The 22,744-nt window shown below is 38.2% G+C and overlaps 1 protein-coding gene across 2 annotated transcripts in view; it reads right to left on the minus strand.

Annotated features, from left to right (window-relative positions):
• LOC145778506 (alpha-adducin-like) overlaps positions 1-22,744 on the minus strand; it is a 41,439-nt gene that overhangs the window by 11,916 nt on the left and 6,779 nt on the right. Inside the window, exons 2-9 of one of the 2 annotated variants that reach the window (XM_082590000.1) lie at positions 12,797-12,937; positions 11,970-12,093; positions 9,807-9,833; positions 7,837-7,988; positions 6,476-6,562; positions 4,818-4,961; positions 4,103-4,246; positions 262-360 (exon numbers count right to left, since the gene is read on the minus strand). In XM_082590000.1, the coding sequence (XP_082446126.1) occupies positions 262-360; positions 4,103-4,246; positions 4,818-4,961; positions 6,476-6,562; positions 7,837-7,988; positions 9,807-9,833; positions 11,970-12,093; positions 12,797-12,937 (918 nt within the window). The remainder of the gene's footprint in view (positions 1-261; positions 361-4,102; positions 4,247-4,817; positions 4,962-6,475; positions 6,563-7,836; positions 7,989-9,806; positions 9,834-11,969; positions 12,094-12,796; positions 12,938-22,744) is intronic. The other variant, XM_082590001.1, reaches the window with a different exon arrangement.

Consider the following 22,744-nt stretch of genomic DNA (forward strand, 5'->3'; position numbering starts at 1 on the left):
TCCAGAAAACATATGAACATTGTTACAGCCAGAACCGCGACATGAATGCAAGCACCTTGAAAGCTCCCGCGTGTAGTAGTCAAATAGTTTATAAACACAAACACTGGACAACCTGCATTAGGGTTTCGATCGAAGTAACAAAATCCTTGTGAGTTTAGGCAACTGAAAACCTTTAGTCGATGTCGAAGCTCGGTTGGGTTCCAAATACAAGAAACTTAAAGCGGAATTTATAGCAACTTTATATGAGATTAAGTCAAGCACCTGAATACTGCAAGCGATCATGGCGTTGTAGAGATAATGGAAAGCCTCTTCGACTGTCGTGCCACAAGCTACTAAGCCATGGTTCCGTAGCATCATCACCTGCAAGTATTAATTATTCATTCGGTACTATGCATTAAGGCGATTCGAAAATCAAATTTCAAAATTTCACCTATCGCTCATGGATTGTAGCAATATGTAGAGCATTCCTGTAAAATATTTTGTAATAAAACGCTCTAACTTTAAACATTGAAGCGTTTAAAGATTAGGTATTTACAACTTTTTGATAAGGCGATTCACCAAACTAGATTACGTAACGCCTGAATCATGTGATCCAAATAGCGCTCTGTGATTGCGCAGTTCCATGGAAACGTGGTCTGTGACGACACAATGAGTGATTTAACGATTGGGAGTAAGCTCCAGAAAATAGACAAGAAGCAGTTTTCAGCAGGCTTGCCAGGTTGGCCCTTTTTAAAGGTAGTTGGCCTCCAAAAAAATTGTTTGGCCCCTTGGCCCTTAGCTTTCAATATTTGGCTTTTTTTGGAAGCAGTTGGCACATACTATCAAACTAAATCAAATATAGTTATTACTATCTGAAGCCTTTACAAATTGTTTCATCTAACGGATCATCAGAAGGTCTTACAAACTAGCTATTTAAATAAATGTCTTTCGGAAATTGAGACTGAAAAGTGTTACTACGATTTTTTAGACAGTGTTTAGCTGACAATATTTATGCCAATGGCAAAGATTCGAGTGGAAACACTGTAGAAGAGGAAGATTTGGAATTGTTTTTGTACTAGAATGTAGACTGTGTTGTTGCAATGTTGTAACGTTATTGACGTTGTTAACGTTATTATGTTTTATTATCAACGTTATTAACACTATTGAACAATTTGGCTCTTTTTTACCCAGTTTGGCCCTTCTTTCGACATTGTTTGGCTCTTTTTCTCAAAAGCTGTCTGACAATCCTGGTTTTCAGCTGAAATGTTTGCTACAGTGCAATTCTAGGTTGGTGAATAACATTAAGGCTAATATGTGTTTAAAACTTATATAGTTGTTATGTAGCCTAGCTTTCCCGAGAAACTCGAAGCGGTTGTCGTTCGAAAATATTAGGGTTTCTGCAGTTGATTGCTTTGATGTAGCCTAATTTCTGCTCGGTGCTCAAACATTACTGAATCCCGATGACAAATTGCATAAAATGTAGAGTTTGTTACAGATTAACGAAGTACAAGGCCTAGGAATTTCAATATTTGAAATTAAACAGTGTTAGAAGAAAAAGTTCTGTGTTCTATTGAGTTCCAGTCTACTTCACAGTTTGTATGTACCGCAGTCATAAGATCACAAAACTATAACGGTACCATAGCCTACTCTTCAACTATATTTTCAGTCAATAACGCTTAAATAATTGTAGACTGTTGTATCAGTAAGATAATGCCTAAAACTTGTACGAAGACTATTAGAAGCACTGAAAGCTCTGTCATTGGACCCTCGAAAGAAAATAGATCGAGAGAGAAAACAGAAAATAGATCGAGAGAAAAAAGGAGAGGAAAAGTTACAGGGGATCTTCTTCGATGGGAAGGAGATTGAAAGTATTACTGTAGAAGAAGAGGGTGGGGTTTTTAAGCAAAAACAAATAAAGCAAGAGCACATAGTTTTAGTTGGAGAACCGGGAGGCCAATACATGTCACACCTTTTGGGAAAGCTGCAGAGCCCACAGCTGTTGAAGTAATAAAATTTTTAAAGGAGGAATACCTCATCGACAACTGGTTGGTTGTAGGAGCAGACTCCACTGCTGTTAATACTGGGAAAAATAATGGAATAATCGCCAGGTGTGAACGACACATTGGCCACCGTCTCCAATGGAATATATGCAGTAAATGCATGTTGCATACCAATGAGCTCCCATTGCGACATTTATTCCAAAAGCTTGATGGAGCAACTTCTGGAAGTGCTTCCTTCGAAGGGCCGATCGGAAAAATTCTGTCGCATGTTGAAGACCTTGAATGGGATGCAAAATTTCTGCCAATTGAAGGCCCAAAATTACAAGTATCACCTGAGATTATCTCTAATCTTTCCACAGATCAAAGATATCTTCTTCTTTCTGTAACATCAATTTAAGGTGGAAACATTTTAGACAGCTTGAAGCATTTGAAGCCCGGTCCAATTTCTCCTTCACGATGGCTTACACTCGCATGTCGATTATGTCGTCTTTACATGTCAAAGCATGCTCTGCAGGGGACGATTGTTGATGCTCTCCAGAAGTTGGTAGCATTTATTGCCACTAATTATGCTCCACTGTGGTTTGACATAAAAAGCAAGCCATACATTCACCATGCCCCATTTCATGTTCTCCGTCAGGTCCAGCTGCTACATCTTCTTCCTGCGGATACTCGGGAAGTAGTTGCTCCTTATATAACGTTGTGGCATGCTCACAGTGAGAGCCTCCTTCTAGCGATGGTAAGCAATGACGACCCTGCTGTTCGATCTTTTGCTGTGAGAATTTTGGAAGACATTCGTAAGGGCAACAACACTGGTGATGTTTCCATCCGCACATTCATACCTCCAAAATTAAACTGGAATGCCGACTCACTGTGCTCGTTAATTAATTGGGAGGATACCACACCTACAGAGTCCGTATTAACTTCTCACTTGACCTTGGACGATTTAAAGAATACGAAGTTTGAATGCGCTCATTTCCCTTGTCATACTCAGGCTGTGGAGCGCCTTATCCGGGAAGTGACCAACGCCTGCGGAAGTGTGGCTGGCTACCAACGACGGGATGGCTTTATTCGAGCTAGACTTGCTTCAAGGAGAGTCACTCCAAAAGCAAATACAAAATCCGACTTTGTTGCTATGACCACGATTTAATATTTGCTAGTGAGCACAGTTATATCGTTCTGATTGCTTTTTCTGTTGATGTGGTTCAATATTGCAATTTTCTTGGCACATATTTTATAGGTAAACGTTAAAGTCGTGCATTTCCATGTGGTTTTTAATTTGTAGTTGTTACTACGTCCAGTCGTCCATATGCATGAGGTTGTTGTATGTTAGTGTATTATTTATACTGCGTGTTATGTTGTTATGTTTACTGCAGTCCTACAACAAAGCAGATGATTGACGATTTAAGACCATCGAGATTATACTCTTGATATAGAGTAGAATATTGAATAAGCCACGTTTATTGCTGACTGAACAACAGTAGGGTTGCCAAAGTGATTGTGAAAGATTGCGCAGAAGACGCTGAACCTTCTTTTGAACAAAAAGTAGCCATTACACTGGTTATTATTGTAATTTAGCTCTTTAGGGTTGCCGAATTTTTCTGTTTTTAGAATTTTGCACAGTTAAATTCTTAGAACAATTAGTTTCTGGCAACTCTGTCCTTGTTACAAACGCCTGATCATAAAATCGCCTCAATGTTTAAAGTTATACAAAACACAAAAAAATCTGCCTTGAATTAGTGTTAGGAAAGGTTAAAGGTTGCTTGATTGATAGGTGAAATTTTGATTCTTCATACTTTTTGAAATTTCGAATCGCCTTACTATGCATAATAGATTGGCAAGTACGGCAAGCACCAACCTCGCACAGTGATCAAAACGCTGAAGTCTGGCAAGCTATAAAAATCACAATTGATAAAGAGTGGACATCCTCATCGAAGTCATTCAAGGCAACGTTTCAAAATGATCAACAAGGTACCAAATAAACATTAAACATCCGGTAAAAGAAAAAAAAAAAACAATGACATAAAATGAAGAATGTCGGTTTGTGGTTGTCGGAAGCATGAACTTAAACGCGTAGCGCGCCCTTCCGGGCAGGATTCGTATGAGATGCGGTAACAACTTGTTACCTTGTTGTTGGGTCCGAGGTGCTTCTGGATTGCTTTCTTTTCCTTGTTATCCACCAGTATCCCATGGTAGTTGTGATACGAGATCTCGCCGACCACAAGAGCTTCTTGGGAGATGGGGAGGAGGCCGCACTCCATGCACGACACCTAGTGGACGTAATAAACCTCGTCTTGATGACGTCATCGTCAATTTAACAATAACTGAACAATTGCATTTATCAAAATAGTTCGAGATGCTGGCATACGCAAAACAAGCTTATCTCCCCACGTATTTATTGATAAAAAATATTTATTTATTAAGAATTATTAATAATTATAATTAATCAATTACAGTATTATAAAATCATTAAGACTTATTCTTTGAAAAATATTGCAATTTATTGATTAGATAGTTTTTTTTGTTTATCGTATCCAGGCTTACACCCAGAAGATTTAGATTAAATGGAGGGAAGGCAGGGAAGTCAATCTTCATGTCCGCCTTCATCTTCACTTCTTCAGGCATACCTTTAAGTGTCTTGCCAAAGACACAGCCGCATGCTCTTGAGCGGTGTCGAACCGGCGCCCTTTCGAACGTCGTTCCAGGGTTCTCACCACTCGGCAATGCAGCCGACGATTTGATAGTAATAACATCTTTTACCATATTTAAATAAAACGCATGTGAGAGGCACACATCATATAAAAATGGATATTTTATTATCACAATAAAAAGGTCACTTACGGCAACCACATCGCTGGTGTGTACGTGGATGATGCAGTGGATGTCTGGACGAGAGGCATGGATGGCAGAGTGGAGGGTGTATCCCGCCCTGTTGAACCCCAAGGTCGTAGACCCGGTGTCAACCACATCGCCTTGCATGTTGACCTGATGGGGGAAAAGTTCAATGCAATAAAGCAAACCATCAGTTGTTGGCGTCATTGGCGCCAACAACATCCGATGCTGGACGATGTTTCTCTTCCTTCATCCACAACTATTTTGTTTATCAAAGAAAACTGCCTAAAAATGAAAAACACTGCAACATAACTTTTTATCAAAATTCGACACAGGTTTTAGTTTTGTAAAACAGTGGGCTGACTTGTCAAGCCTCCGAGAAGCGAAAAGAGTAGCGGAAAAACGTGATTTGTGGAAGCAATTGACAGCTAACCTTTGTCTAGGAGACGCCACATGATGATGATGGGATTCGTTTTTAGCTTGTTTTTTTGTAAACATTGCTTTTTTCTTTAAAAGAATGAAGTTTAAAAAAACAATCGTTTTTTGCACCAACAATCTGTCTAAAATATAAATGCTGAAACAAAATTTGCAGTTTTGCTTCTCTGAAATATCTATTCTGAAATAATCAAGACATCGATTAGTTACCAAAATAAAACTTCTTCAATAAATTTTTCATTGAAATCTTTTTTTGACTTCACCAATGATCAAAAAGGATGCGCGATTGCGCGCGGTGTAATAAAATAATCAAAAAAAGCAGAGAGTAATACACTAAATTGGCAAATTCGAGTTTATATGTTAAATTTAAGTTTGAAGGACTTAATTTTACCAATTTAGTGTGGTACTCTCTACTCTCCTTATCGATGTTAACCTGTATCAGTCGGCCAGACTGCAGAGTGTAGAACTGTAGATTCACCAATTAGACTTTAAAGAACATTTACTCATCATAATATATGCAATTAAAGAAATGAACAAACTAAAAAAAATTAAGACAAGCGACAAAGGAGGTTGACTGTTAACATGGTCACCACTGGGAACATTTCCCAGAAATCATCATCTGAACAGTATTGCTTTCAGTAGACCGAAACTGAGAGTCAGTTGTCTTGATAACTCTTACCGATCAAATAAATAATGCAAGACAATGCAGTGCACTGTCAGTTTCAAAGAAAATGTGCAACAAATAGAAGAGAAGATCTGTTCAAAGAAGATTCTGCCGCTGGATATGGAAAGGCTTAATTCAAGTTGACGGCCAAACAGGACTGGTGATGCAATAGCGTGCGGAGTGACCTCCGAAAGGGGAAGCTTGCGGCGGTCAACGTTCAAACTAGAAGTAAGTGGAAAGCCGCCATCAAGCCAGATCGCAGTTTGCTGACGTCTAACTCTCGCAATACGGAAAACAAAAGACGAAAAACCGTGCACCAACTAACTAAAAAACATATTTATGACAACCGGTAACACAATTTATTTCCCATGGTTATCGCGCCTGGCCGATTCGTCAATAGATGCAGCTTTCCACCAGTGCTCAGCCGCTCACCCTTCCCCAATGGTCGAAAATTTGTGGAATTAAAAATAAAAACGAAATTTTTGATGCCATATTTCAGAAAACATTTGGGATCATTCAAACAAACTCCTTCGCAGTCAGGACACAAGGTGGCGGCAAATAAACTTACCTTTATGAGCTTAGAAGCAGATACTTCGTGATATAACAAACCGAAAGGGTTGATCAAGAAATGCTCCTGCTCTTGACTGACACGAACCTTCAAAAACAAACACACTGGCTAGAAAATCAGTCGCCTTAACATCGGGTAACAACGGAATGTACTTAAAGCATACAAACGGTTTGCGTGTGATCAAGGTGACAATTATTAACTAACGACGCTGTGACAAAATTCGTCTTAATTTATAAATTAAGCAAATACATGATTTGTAGGACCGCCGCCAGATACGACGGATGAACGATTACGGTACGTCACCAAAACAGCGAATAACAATCTGGTGTTACACAGATGAGAAAACTAGTTATGGAAATGTTGATTTGGAAATGAAACCAAACCATCAACAATTCTGCACAAGCATCACCTTGCGCAGAGTGAAGGCCGCTTAGACGTGACAGCTGATCGAATAAACTTTAGAAGTAGCACACTAGCACAGTTGGGCAACGTTACTTTTATGAAAGCATGCATCCAATATGCGACTTAGTAAATCTCAACTTATCGCACGAGTCAACACAATAGCATCGACTTCAATGTTTGAAGCATGACTTCAATGCTTTCTCATATCGCAGCAAAAATACAAAATTTTAAAGATTCGATTGCACAACTCCCGCCAAAAGTAATCACATGACTGCAATTAGGGGCGTCCCCGCACTTAAGGTTAGAAGTTGTATTACATGGGCAACAAGCTTAAATGCTTCAAACAATTGAATTAAAAGTTATCAATTAATCAGCGATTTACCAGTGATCAGTACACGTTTGAAACATGAAATATGCAAAACGTTGCACAGAGTTTCCATATTGGAGACAATAATTGTCTCACTGTGATTACCTTGTGGTGTGATAAATTTGTCATCTAAGATACAAGACAAATATAACAGAAACATACAAAAAATACGTATCCAAAATAATGTAAACAGAAAACCCAAAAAAAAAACAGAAATCAGTAATGTCAAATATTTCTTTCGCATGTAAAATTGACAAGCGAATTTCTATAACTTGTCAATTACTATGCACTGTAGCTTTGTAAAATTAAAACTTTGATATCTTTTTCATAATAATGAAGTGATGGTTGTCTTCAAGGTGCTTAGAACCTCTGACCAGACCTTGGGACGATAAGACAAAGACCAAATAGGACGAGAAGTGTAAACTGTGCAGTTCAACTTTAATGATTTACACTTACAGGGAGGCAACAAAAATATGAAGCCGAGCTGATATAATCAGGGTATCGTCGCTACAACCGCGTACATTACTCAGCTTGAAAGCAACAAAGCTTCAACGGTCTTCACAGCAATGAAAGCAACAGTTGGAATACTTACAGTGATGTGGTTATATATAGCAGATGTCCAGCCGTGCAGATCAACGATGCGGTACAAAGCAGCAAGCTTGCATCGCAACAACTTCTCTCCTTTCGAGTAAAGTGACGTGTCGGCGCCAGTCAGATCGTTGATCGGCGAAACGCATCCGATTCCTAAACACAAACCACGTGATATAACTTGAAAGTACAAGACAAGCACCACTCGACATCTATGAACCAAGGATAGGTCGTTGTATCAAATCAATCAGTTGAATTGAAACTCAACCTAGCAACAACACACTGTAATGACCGTTAACTAAAAGCATAAAATTGCGACAGAGTCGTGATTGCAGTGATTAGCCTGAGTCGTGGACGTCGCTGTAATAGCATCTGGACTAGAAGTCAAACGCTGCCGGATGAGGCCTAAACAGGGTTGCCATATTGGTAGTTTTCATACCATTTTTTTAATGGATTCTTAGGTTAAAATTTGGCACGGTTGCAACACCTTAGGTTAGGCCATGGTAGTAATTATGCTGTTGACAAAATCAGCCTAAAATGCAATTTTTTGTATTAAAGTATCATCAGAATTCGGGAAAGTTGCCTTGTTAAATTTGATATTTTGTAAACAGGGTATTGCGAATTGACAAAACAGAGTATTCTAAACTATTTACACTGCTAAAAAAAATTAAAAAAGCCAAAAATGTGTTAAAATGCCAAACTCCAAGTACTTAGCCAGTCAATTTTTTAAATGTGGCGTTAAAACCGCCAGTACGGGGTAATCCTGTTGGGTCTCATCTGGTCCGGCAGCGTTTGACTTTTAGTCCAGATGCTATTATAGCGACGTCCACGTCTGACCAATTGCGGTCTCAGGGTATTCAAATTGATGCCATCATTTGGACAAAATCGTGCGTGTTTAACCAAAGTGCAAGAGATAAACAACGAAATTACAATTTCTGCACTGAAATAACAAAGTTGCTTGGCAGTGGATTAAAATGTCACAAAATGCATTCCAGCAACCATGCCACGTGTGATTAGAGTACAATGGAGTCGATATCAGAAATCACCATGTGATGGCAAATCATTCTACAAACATATGAGTCGAATAAACCATGCTGTGATTGATGATGACTGCAATGACCGTGGCAGCCCAAGTTAAAAAAACGACCTGTTCGGAACAAGATGTTTGACTTGGTGGAATCAAAAACGATTTGTTTTGAAAAAGAAATTTTATCCACAAACCGACCGCAAGCTCTATTCTAGCATCTACAATTATGGTGTCATGAACAATTTAGCATCAAAGCCAATTGGGCCCATCATAGTATCAAGTCACAGTGATTTGAGAAGTTAATGCAGCCCTATGCTCAGTAGCAAGCACATGTTGCAAGTAGAACACGGCGTTGCCCGGCCACAGCACCATCCATCCAGCTAGAACCAAAGAGTCAATTGAGCATTTGAACCTCAACTCGCTTAAGCCATCATGCAAAATTTGAAATATTTCTCCTTGTCTGAAGGGTTCCTCGTTGACGTTTGGAAATTATTTTCAGAGGTGAGCAACTCAGCATTCGCATCTAGCTACAATCTAACGCTTGACAACTCATTTCAAGCAAAAGAAATTAATTCTGATTATCCTGAGTGAAAGTAACTTTAACGTCAAATACATTAACGATTGATGGACAGCAGCTTGACTGCTTGATGAATGAGATATGTCAAAGATCTAGCAAAATAAACCAACGAAACCAGATATGGATGACTAAAGTCATTACAGCACCACAGTGAGCAGCCTTTTAAAGCAAAAGATGATCATGTCGAAAAATTGCTGCAAATAATTAAACTATTTAGTATCAGGAAAAGAGTGTTCAACTAGCTCAATGAGCACTCTCTTTTGATGATACTACGATCTGGTTACTATGGATCTAGAATACTGAGATAGTATCCGAAAGATGTTAATTCACTACATGAACAAATCATATAATTTGTGCGTGTTGATGTCACCTGTTTTCATCTGTTGCAAACCAATACCTGCAGATAAGGCATCAATCATCAATATTCAATAAAATCACCAAGTCACTTCACCAACATAGATACCACCGAATGCTTTATACCAGGGTTGGCAAACCACTGACGAGGTCACCAGATGACCCATCACAGATTTTCTTTGACTCATTTTTCTTTTTAAAAATAACAAATTCAGCAAATGTAACTATTTCACTAAATATTTGTAGTATGCCTTACCTTATTTTAGTCTAGTAGCCTACTGTATTGAACTGCCATATAGCAGTTTGACACCTACGTAGTAATAGTGCATCACAGCAAGTAACTGGTCACTTATAACGTACATGCTGCGTGAAGTTAAAATCTATGCTTTACAAGCCAAGAACGATAAAATTTGCAGAGAAGATTCTGCAGGAAGTTATGTAGCATACCGTGCACTGAAAGACAAATCATGTATAAGCCACTTTTATTTTTTAAGAATTAAGGTCTCTTTTGGGACCTATGCAAAAAAAGATTTGCCATCCATGCTCTATATGAAGCGGCTTGCACTTGCTGATGTATAGGGCTAAAAGCCTAAAACAAATAAACACCTTCCTAGAAAGTCAGCTCAGTAGGCATAGCCCTAAGAAGGGCCGTCTAGGCATTTCTCCCCAAACTAGCGTACTGTTAATACATAGGAGAAACCAAGGACTATAGTCTAAGGGGCGCCACTACGCAATTGACGACGTGCATTTAAATGTTTTTCCAAAGATACAGCCACATGCTCTTGAGCAGTGTCAAACCAACAGCCTTACAAACATCGAACTATGGCTCTCACCACTCCGGACTGGCCCGTTTCGGTGAGTCCGATTCGGTGAGTCCAATCCCTTAACGGGGGATTTTTTTAAGTTTTTTTTTAAATTATTGGGTACCGTAGCCTAATTATCATTGCCGTTTTACGGTTCGGGGTTAGGATTAGGGGTTAGAGGTTAGGAACCTACCGAATCAGACTCACCGAATCGGACTAACCGAATAGTAGCAGACCCCACCACTCAGACTCAGATGCAACAGACGTCCCAGAAATACTGGGATACTAACACCAATTCCCGCACGAACCACGAAGATGAGGTTGTCAGTCGATTACACCTTACCCAATACCCATGTTTGATAAAGAAAACACAATATAAAAAAAAATTGGATCCTAGTCAATCCTTCACTACATTTTCACAATTTGGCATTTTGAACTATACAGATGTTGTAAACTTATATATAAATATTCTCATCAAAAACAACTACTTGCAAACTGTGGGGGTTTTAAAATATATATAATAAAAAAAATCTTGTACCATACCCAAAATAAATTGATATGTAGCAGATTTAATAATAATCTTACGATAAGACAACAGAATGTTATCATAACTTTAACTTTTAAACCGGCAAAATTTGATTGCACCTTTTGGCAAAAATATTGAAAAACATATGTTCAAAGTTCAGTCATTGTAAACAATGGGAAACTGCATTATGTTGTCAACTCGTACAAACTTAAAGTGAAATTTTTCAAGGGTTTGTCACGTAAGCAAATTTGCTAAACGTCTAATGATCCAATTTGCTGCACTGGGTGGTAAGCTGGGAGGATACACAAAAACGGTCAGAACATTGAGGACATGTAGGTAACTGTGCCTTTCTTGTAGCCTCACTTCAGCACTGTACATTTGGTACAATAACTCAGGTTCGGGGTCGATTTTGTTTTCCACTTTGCCCAAAGAACGTTTGTTCCTGGGGAAAAGCGATTCTGATAGTGGAACCTGCAGAAACTGTCCAGGAAGCAACAATGCACATTGCACGCCAATCATATACCGGTACCCACAAGTTGAGCAATGGTTTTGCTTTCTTTACTATTTTTTGCAGTATTTGGTAACAAAAGGAAATATAATGTCTTTTTAACGTTTTCTAAATCTGCTAATTTATCAAACATTTCAAGATAACGTTTCAAGATAAGTTTGAACATTAAACCTTCAGTTGATGCAAACTAAAACAAAATGCAACAGAAATAAATCAAAACATGGTCAAGGTGATGATACATGTCATTCAAGATTCAATACAAAAAGTCACAACCATACACACACTAACGTCATTCTCATTATGTTTAAAACTGACTCTTATCTAGCATAGAAATGGCTCTACCTTGGTTTGATGACCGTCCAGTGGGAGAGAACACATTTGCAATCGCTCGAGCAATCACATGATCACCTCCCTTGTCCGATCGCAACAAGTCGGTCACCACACTCTCCAATTCTTCTTTAAAGTCCTGACAAAATTTTATCAGTTCATCAAGGTAGCCTTCCACAAAGAAAGTCCAATTAATGGTACCACGTATCATCGTTAACTAATGCTAAAACAATTTGCTCAGCAGTCGAGCATATTTCGAGCAGTCGAGGCAATTTAGTACATTGTGATTTCCAACTTTTTTTAAAACTTGATTTCCATTGGTTACCAAACAAGTAACAACAAGTTACAAAATGACATTAATTTTGGTGGATAAGGACTTGAAAAGTTACTGTATTATTTCTATCAACAAAATCAAATCTGATGTTGGAAATACAGTAAAACTTGTCCATAGTGACACCTGAAGGACCTTCGAAAAAGTGTCACAATAATCAAATTCTACTTGTAGGTTAAACAATTCTACTCTAATATCAATCATCGTATTCATGGTGAAAAGAAGTCATTGCTTCCAGGCCATATTAACGTTTTGAAATGCTAAACCACTGTGATTCTCAACTGCTAGTGAGGTCGTTAAAAAACAATTCTTTCTCATCTGGACAATATTTGACAGAATAGAAACATTGCATTTTTATAGAAATATTTGTTTCAAAATTTTGCAGTCATTTGCAAACTATAAAAAAAAATCTTCACATATCTAATTAATTATTATCTATCCCGTGACACCAAATCTTAAATGGCACCAAGTTCAATGTTTTATTTCAACTGTAAAAATGTTAATGGCTTACTGGACTTCTCAAAATGCTAGAGACACGTTTCTTTTGCCCAAGTGAACTAACATCTTTTTCAATGTTGACTGGCCGACGCACAGGATGGATCCCAAACTCTGTATCAAGATCTTGATGGCTCACTTCATGCCTTTGTGACATCTGAGTGTATAAAGTGACATATTTTAAGTGAAGGCAATTTAAGTAAAGCGTATTAGATCAGTGCTAGTGTATTAGTACGTGATTAGCTTGAAAACATCTTATTGAATATTTTTTTGTGTTGATCAGTAGGCCTGTGTTTTTCACCATACTCAGGTTGTTCTTTCGCAGCTTAACGGAAAATTATACATAACTTGATTTTTCAAATGGTTGCATGGACATTGCTATGTACATAAATAAGCAGAGGTGGGCAAAGTTACTTTCAAAAGTAACTGAGTTACAGTTACTTGGCCAAAATAGTAACTGAGTTACCGTTACAGTTACCGATTTCAAAAATGTAACTAGTTACAGTTACTAGTTACAGTTACTAGTTACTTTCAGTTACTCATAAATCTCAACATAAACGCTGTAATCCAAATTTAAACAAACAATTATTTGCGGGAGGCGCATCCATTCTTCTCAACATTTATTAGATGTATCACGCACCCTGTGGTGCAAATTCTTTTCTAGTTACGCAGTTGCCTTTTCCTAATGTAATTTGTTTTCCGTCTGTCTGTTTTCCACACTATTGCTTATAATCGTTGCGTGTTTCTTGATGCTCATAGTCAGTTAGTTATAGTTACTTTCAAAAAGTTTAAATTTATTGTAATTTATACATATTTTCAGATTCCTGATGAGGGCTTAAGTTAAACCGAAAACGTTTAACTGTTAAACTACTTGTAAATATGTAAAATATATTGTTGTCATGCTCAAGCCTGTGGTATTGTTGTGTTTTGCCTGTCTTTGGTACAAAAAAGCAAACTCTCTCCAGAAACTATATTCTCTTTAAATGCTCGAAACAAAGGAAATAATTTGTTTTCCCTGCTATGACTCAAGTTACTTAGACATCGACTTCCGATTTTGAATCGAAAAAACAATGATGTAATAAGGTTGCGAATAGTGAACGTAACACCGAGACTTCGGGTCCTAAATACTCCAAAACTACGGCTCCTGTACACCTCTGGCAGCTATACGACAAGCATGAACTGAGCTATCAAGTGTTGCCAAACACTTTTGCTAAACATTGCATAGAAAGTCACATATTGATCAATCACCAAAAGCAATTAATTTAGCCAAATCAGTTCTCAAAAAGCGCTAAAAAAGAGCCAAATCGCCAAACCATAAATATGAAGCCAAACGTCTTAAAAAATCGCCAGATTTCTGGATTTTGGCGATGAATTCGCCAATATGGCAATCCTGCTCCATAAGATCACAAAACAAGAGCGCCGCGCATGGGCAGTGCTGCTCCGAGTCCGATACAGCTGCGAGAAGAATGCATTATTGCGCGCAAACACGCATAAAGCATGACACAAACATGTGCAGAGAAATGGACGGCAATTAGAAACAGAAATTTCAATACAAAAGTAACTTGTAACTGTAACTGTTGAAAAAGTGCTATAATAGGAACTAGTTACCGCGTTTCGTTACTTTTGGAAAATAGTAACGAAGTTACCGTTACAGTTACTCGAAAAGTAACTAGTTCCAGTAACTAGTTACTTTTGTAACTAGTTACTGCCCACCTCTGTAAATAAGAAACAACCACCTTCAGGCCCAACTGATTCCGATATTAGAGCATGACCAATATATCGATCAGCCAATGTTTATCGGCCGATATCAGGGGTAGCCGATATATTGCATCAGCTATTTTTCGCCAATAAACATTGGCCAGCAAAAGCACACTCAAAACCAGTCATACATGCCTTTAGAAGAAACACAAGTTGCTCAAACGTGGTTGCAAAGAGCGCATTTAAAGCCTCTCGTTTACACTCTCTCAATTTAATTAGGTGCACGCGGCTGCACACAACCCATTTTTGCATGCAGCAGATGGATATGCTTTCGAATGTCTTGTTTTGTGCACGTGGAAGGGCGCTCTTCTAGCTGCCTATTTAATTGGTGCTGCCTGGTTAGAGTTCGCGCTCCAATGGCTGTATTTGTGCTTCTGTTTATCGGGCTAGTAGCAGTGACACCGGTCTTTGTGTGAATCCTAACAGAAACTCCTGTCATGGGTAGCAGCCCCTACTTCTGTCCCCAGCAAACGAGTGTAGCACTGTTGGACTGATTTACGATGACAAAAGATGTTCTCTTCTTGGCATGAATGCTGAGAAACTATGTTTTTTAAACTACAATTTGAAACTGTTGAACTTTGATTATTATTGAACTGAACACAAAACAGTATTGCATTTGGTTGTTTCTTTTTTGTTTGGTGTTTTTTTGTGATTAGTGTTAAGAATGATTTTTCCATTACAGCAACCAATGAATAAACTTTCTTAAACTGGTTTGATGCTTAAAACTTTCGTAGTTGATTTATATTGGTTGATATATATCGATATCGGCCTAAAAATTTCATAAATATCGGTATCGGCCTGAAAAAATGATATTGGTCAAGCTCTAAAAGTAATACTGGAAGAGCCATTGAAGTGTTAGGGAAAAAAAATTAGTTCATGTTTTGTTCAACAATACAATGCATCTTATTTAGAATTTGGCTTTATAGCAACAGATGATGCTAGTGAGTCAAAACTGTAATATGTGGAGTTGGGTCAGCAATGAAACTTCAGATCTAAACAAAGCGCTTACCATTGAAAACATGAAATTAGAAATAAGCCAAAAGAATTTTTTTAAGAGAAAAAGAAAGGAATAACAGATGTACTGTACAGGCCCTCTCATATAAATATAAAAGCTATATATACAATACATGCAGTATGCAGTGTATGCACTATGCACCCTATGACGGAATGGCCCGTTTTGGTGAGTCTGATCCCTTAACGGGAGATTTTTTCAATTTTTCTTTTAATTATCGGGTACCGTAGCCTAATTTTCATTGCTGTTTTAGGGTTAGAGGTTAGGAACTCACCGAATCGGACTCACCGAATCAGACTCACCGCATAGTAGCAGACCCACCCTATGAAGTAGAGCTAAGGATAGCAAACACTCAAAAACCACACACCGTTGATGAAATGTCAGTGAAAGACAGTTTGTGAATTTGCATTTTAGAGTGGTAAAATCAAGACTGGACTTGTTACTGTTAGCTTTTTTTCGTTTGAAATCTGCGACCGGTACGCCAATAAGACCTCTGCCAGTATGCTGTATTAAAAAGTTTAAGTAGCACTGTCTTTAATTGTTTATTTTCTGAACAGTGTGGCAAATTATCTTGCAACAATCCTAAAGCTTGATTGGTAATGGTAGGGTAATAGGGTATCTATGTAGTAATTTTCCAATTAAAATAAGCAACGTTATAAGCCAGGAACACCACCTGGCAGGTCGCGGTCCACAAGTCAACCCAGGGCTGCAATTTTTCTTCCTTGTCGAACAACCAAAAATCCTGTGTTTGTTTGTCGAATAGTAATATGACATCACAGAAGTCAGATAAGCGTTAGGCCAAAAATTACCGCACAAGGTGTGTGCATGTACGTCAGAGTCACTTAAGTTTTTGATCGCATGCTGGTTGAGTGATTGCAAAGGAGTATCAAGCGCTAAGTTGTGTAGCCTACAGGGCTGCGATTTTTACCTTTTTCGGCGACCACGTCACTCGACACGCGCCGTCACTATTCGACAAACGCCGTGTCTTGCAAAAAAAAAATGAAAGAGGACTAAACGTCGTCAGGTCGAGGAACAATCGGGGGGGGTCATCACGTGATGCAATCATTAGAATCCGACTTACGTAAATTTCTTTGCGACAGGTAGGCTACTTCAGGAAAGATACTAAAGCGACGCTTCACGCAAGAAATTCCCAAGGCGTCTGTGCCGCCATCTTGAACACTGTGGGAAAATGCTTTGATCAAAGTTCTAATGCTTGCATCAAACATTTGGCCACACACGTTTCGTGCTATTCGACACAAACAGGTTTCTTTTATAGATGAAATAACCTAGGTTACTTTTAGTTATCAATGCGTATGCCAGTTTGTATTTCGCTGTATGATCCAATTAACAATATTGCTCTGTTAAAATGACTCTTTTGGATACTTGTTACAAAAGTTTTTCACATCTAGAAACAGCCTAGTTGCCGACCATATGTTCAGAAATACAGATGATAAAAACCGCTATTTTTATGGAAAGGAGTTCTCTTCCAGAAGAACACTGCAGGAAAATGCTATGATCGAAGTTCTAACGCCTGGCATCAAGCATTTCGCCACACACGTTTCATGCTATTTGACACAACGAGTTTCTTTTATACATAAAATAACCGAAGTAGACTATTTTTAGTTGTCAACGTCTATGCCAGTTTGTATTTCGCCATGAGCTAATTAACAAAACTGACTCTGTGAGATACTTAATTATTGCAACAGTACCATGTCAGCACGCTCTTCAATACCTGCAATTTATGAGCTCCCTGGTGTTCGCCGACTTCTAGAATCCACGGGTGCGGATGTTAACCAGGAACGCCTCATTTCGCTGCACCACACGCTTCATCAGCGCCTAGCATCCGAAGATCCTTTTCCTTTAATTGAAAGTTTGTGGTACAACGTCCTCACAAAGGAAAATTTTTACCAGGATTGAAGTGAGCTCATGCAGTTCTGCTTGAAGTACCTGGTGCGCTGTTGCAACGAATGTATCGTCGAGTCTTTCTGCTCTAGCTACGCACTGCACGACTCATGAGCAAGGTCGCTGTCTGACAAAGCTATTCAAGATGAACTATTTGTTGGCATCTGTTTTTTTTTTCCGGTCATTCATCGGTCATTGACCAATTTTTTAGCAAAATGTCAGAAAAATATATAGTCAATTCGGTCAAAACGTCCAAAAAAATATATATATAGTCAATTCGGTCAAAAATGTCCGAAAAAAGAGTTTGGTTGAAGTTTTGCTGATAAACATTGAAGAAACGTTTGATTGTTCTAACTTTTCTCAGGTAAAACACGACAACGTTTCTCAGCGAAACTTAATGTTGTAGCTTATAGTCAGGAAGTGCAAATTTTGGTTTGTATCACCTACTTGAAAGGAAATATTTCCATCAGAAAAAATGACCGAAATAAATAAAAATTGACCAAACTTTTTCAAGTCATTTCGGACAAATGACTGAAAAGTTTCAGCAAAAACAAAACCCAGGTTGGCAAGTGCGGCCCACCGATTTCATTTGCGAAATCATTGTTGCGAAAAGCGGTGTCCGACAAATTGTTCGTAAGCAATTGTTCGTAAAACAACTGTTCGTAAACTTAATTCTTCGTAAAATAATTCTTCCTAAAGCATTTTTTCAGGCATGCAGTCAAAATTTGATGTATACGAAGAAATGCTTTACGAAGAATTGTTTTACGGATTTCATTTTACGAAAAACAGTTTACGAACAATTGTTTTACGAACAATTGCTTTACGAACAATTGCTTACGAACAATTTGCCTATAACCACGAAAAGCACTTGACTGCCTGTTCCCAAACGGTTGGCATTTTTATCTTCAAAAAAAAAAGTACCAGAAATCTCCGGTCTAAAGTCATACAGAGGCAGACAAATCAAGATCTAGCACCAAGCATGTTCTGGCATTAATGTTTGTCTTGTTACTAATGTTCGTTCCTTTCACATTTATTAATTAATTCATTCTTGTAACAACACAGCCACGTACGTGATTGCATTTAGTTTGTTGCAATGTTGTACGAAGAGGCTTGTTTGCATTCTCGGCACATCTTAAACGCTGTAACATTACGCCGTTGTTTAGTAGTATTGTTCCGTTTTCTTTTATCTGCAGTTTATTTTTCACTTTATCTTCGCTGTGTTTCTTGGTAACTTGCATATTTCGCTCCTAATCGTGTTTGCGTGCAGGTACGTACACTGTACAGTCGTACATAACCATTTATGTACTAAGCGAGACCAAAGAGATGCCAAAGGAAAAAATCTCTATCACGCAGTAGGCTACTATAGTGGTATAGCCTAAGGTTTTTTTTCCTTTTGCGATGCCCAGTTTCGCGTTTGCAACAGATCTCTTCCTGGAGCAAAACAAATAATATAGACTACATGTCCGGTAGGTAGGCCTACACAACTTAGCGTTTGATACTCCTTTGCTATCACGCAACCAGCATGTGATTGAAAACTTGAGTGACTCTGACGTACAATGTACATCTACACAACCTGTGCCCCAGACAGCAAACTCTGCTATTTTTACAATTTAAAAATGACAGATTTTACTGCCTTGGGCGATAATTTGCGGCCAAACGCTCATCTGACTCTTGTGACGTCACATTACTATTCGACAAACAAACGCAGAAATTTTGGTCGTTCAACAAGAAAGAAAAAATCGCAGCCCTGGTTGTGTACTTACCAGACATGTATGTATATCATTTGTGTTACTGCAGGAAGAGAACTGTTGTAAACACGAAACTGAGGATCGCAAAAGAAAAAAGCCCTTAGGCTATACCGCTAGAGTAACCTACTGCGAGATTTTTTTCCTTTGGCATCTCTTTCTCTCACAGGATCATTTTTGTTAATTGACTCATAAGGCGAAATACAAACTGGCATAGACGTTGACAAAATGACAACTAAAAGTAGCCTACATGAGTATCCCCGGTATGAGTATCCCCAAGGGTATGAGTTAGATACTACCCAGAAGCATTTTACTTCAAACTAAATTGCTTGCTAAAAAACACTGCCTAAAAGTCAGGGATATCTATAACTACGGGATTGGAAACTCTATTCAGTGCTGTACATCAGTACTCAATAGGGTCATCACATTACTACGACTACAGAAAGATTAACAAAATAAAATGCAGACTAAAAGATATACAAAATTCGATTTTACAATAATAATACAAAATGTACAGTGTACACTCATATTAAAACTTACTTGATTATAAAAGTACATTTACGCTGCTAGAAAAAAAACAATGAATCCAAAAAATGAATGAATGCATTGAGTCCAAAAACCGCCTACTGTTGTTCTTTAGCATTTTGCGTACTGCAAATAGGATCAGAAGTAAATGAGGAGTGTTCAGCAATCAGTAAAATATGCTGTTATATCATCACCTTGTTCACAGACCAATCCAGTACGAAACCCAGGGCTGGATTTCAGCCGGAACGGTCCAGAGCGCCGCTCCGGAAGCTCGATTAAAAAGTTGACTTGTCCGGAACGGCGTTCCAAAAGCTCAAATGTTTTATACTCTTTTATGCTTTGCCCAGTTCAGTAAAAGTATATATTATCCTTGATGAGTCGACCACGTTAAATCGCGTATCCACTAGGCTGGCGCAAAATCTCGAAAAAAATTTTTTTTTCTTTTAAATTTTTCGTCAGTTTGTAATATTGTTCCTTTTGGTAAATGCATCTCCTATACCAAATTTCATAAAAAAATATCAACGTTTGACCCTGGTTCACCTAGTTTGAATTTTTTCAAAATATCGAATTTTCGCTTATCCCTGAAACTGTCACTCGCTATCTTCTAATGCACTTTAGCATCTTAATGGACACAATAAGAGGCAGTAACACAAACTTGTAGCAAGCAAAGTGGTTTAATTAGCAGCTCCATGAACACTGACACGTGTATTACTCTCAAAATGTCGAATTCTACCACATTTCAGACATGATTTTCTTTGTGCACCGTTCACTGTAGTAAATATCTACTGCTTTCAGTTTCTTGAATCATTTGACGATGTTTATCGATTTTCACAGGCCAACAAAATTTTTTTTGTATAAAGGCAGGACTTGTGAGAGTCATTCTAAGGTATTTCGAGGCCCCTGATTCTGAAAATGCACTAAGTTTTATCGAATTGGCTCTAGTTTTTGAGTTAGCCAAGATTCCAGCTACCACTTTTGATAACTAAATCTTTAACTACTACAGTAGGTGGTAGAAATGGTTTTGAGAAAAAAACTTGACCTTGCTTCAAAACATTACTGAAGGTATTGAGGTTACTCTCAGTCATGCCCGTTTTCCTATTGTTTCAAGCAAATTACCACGTGAAACAAGAGAGGGCAAACAAAAAACAGAAATAGCAACGTCCACGCAATGACTGCCTTGCACACTCCATGTAAACATGATGTTCCAACTTCCTTCGAACATGCTCACCGTACAGAAGTATCAATTTTCATGGTGATTCCACGGCTCTCTTTATGCCATGGTACTCTGAACTTCTTAGCCTTGAGCCCAGAAACGGGTTTGAGTGCAATGTTTGCATACTTTAGGAGGAACCTAGGACTTATCTTGATCACCCAGCTTCATGTCAAAGTAATAATAATAATAATAATAATGCTTGTTTTTATATAGCGCTGTGTCTACCGCAGAATGCGTTGCTTCTCTGCGTTGCCTCATGCAGCAAAATATATCTGGGTTGCTTGTACAGCATCCTACTTGTCAAAGGCGTATTTTATTAGCCTATATGCCATTTATTTAGCCTATAGACCAGAAGAAAAACTTCTTGCAGCAAAGACTTGGCCTTAGCAAAGGCTTAGAATAAAATTTCATTTGTACAGTATCCATTTCAGTAGGCCTACCTTTTCAATATAAAGCTGCATTCATAAACACATGACTTTCAGGATATTTTTCTTGTGATGTAGGCCTACTGATTCACAACTGTTTTCATTGAATATTTATGTCTCCCTTATGTTAAACACAATTCATTTCAACCTTTGCTTGCGTTTTGAACTTTCGTGCAAAATGAACCAATTGAACTAGACAAGTGCAATTATGACATCATAATGGTAAACAGGGCTGAAAATAAGTAATTTGCTAATTCAAAGCTTTTGAGTAACGATTTCAAAAATATTTTTATTGTCGAATATCTCAAAAACTAGAGCCAATTCGAAAAAACTAAGTGCATTTTCGGAATCAGGGGCCCTGAAATACTCTAAAATGACTCTCATCTTTTGTGCCAAAAATTTTTGTTGGTCTATGTGTTATAGATTCAATGACTGCGAAAAGTCTGTAAAATCAACTAAAATGACACTAAAAGCATGCACTATTAGTGACTCTCAGACTTGGAGTAGGGTGAAGATGTTCCACGTGGAACTTAACAGAGGAAGTGACGTCAAAATCACGTGGTCAAATTTTGAGAAATCCCCTCTTCAGACACGGCTAAACCACTTCAAAATTTATTAATTTTTCAGAAAAATTCAGAATTTCTCCTTGGGTGAACCAGGGTCAAAGGTCAAAACCCAACAAAAATTTTTGATTTGCAAATATCAGTGAGCAAAATGAAACATTATTCCAAACTAACAAAAAATTTAAAGAACATCAAGGAAACTGAGCCACCCTAGTATCCACTCTGATAATATATCAATCTTTGTACTAGTCTTGACGGAAGCGAACCTGTGAATGTATTTGTAGATCTTGTTGAGCTCACTAATCTCACGGCGAATGGCATCATTGATTTCTTGAAGAGCTGCCTAAAATAATATGGCATGTCTACAACATTTTTATCTTCTTGTTTGATTGGTGCTGTATGTGATGGCGCGGCTGTGATGTTAGGTCGCAAAAATGGTGTGGCAAAATTGCTTCGTGATGAATTTCCAGACATTGTGGTGTGGTATTGTGCAAACCATACTGTAGATTAGAACTATCGGTTCATGATGTTGTAAAATCAGTCAGTAATGCGTATCAATTTCGATCTTATGGACAAGCGCTAGCCTATAGCCTTTACCACGCTTCTCCTAACAATAGCAGGGAATTGGGTGAATGTGCAGCGGCTGTTAAAGTGCAGTTGTTGAAAATCGGAAGGGTACTGGACACACGTTGGGTAGCCTCGAGTGTCCGCACAGTTAATGCAGGCCTCGAAATTCACGGCGGACATGTCCGCCGTCACAGCATGTGATGTCCGCGGTAAGTACCATTTAGATCGGTCATATTTGTCCGCCGAGAAATAAC

This window comes from Aplidium turbinatum, chromosome 10, assembly GCF_918807975.1.
Source record: "Aplidium turbinatum chromosome 10, kaAplTurb1.1, whole genome shotgun sequence".
In the NCBI taxonomy this organism is placed as follows: Eukaryota; Metazoa; Chordata; class Ascidiacea; order Aplousobranchia; family Polyclinidae; genus Aplidium; species Aplidium turbinatum.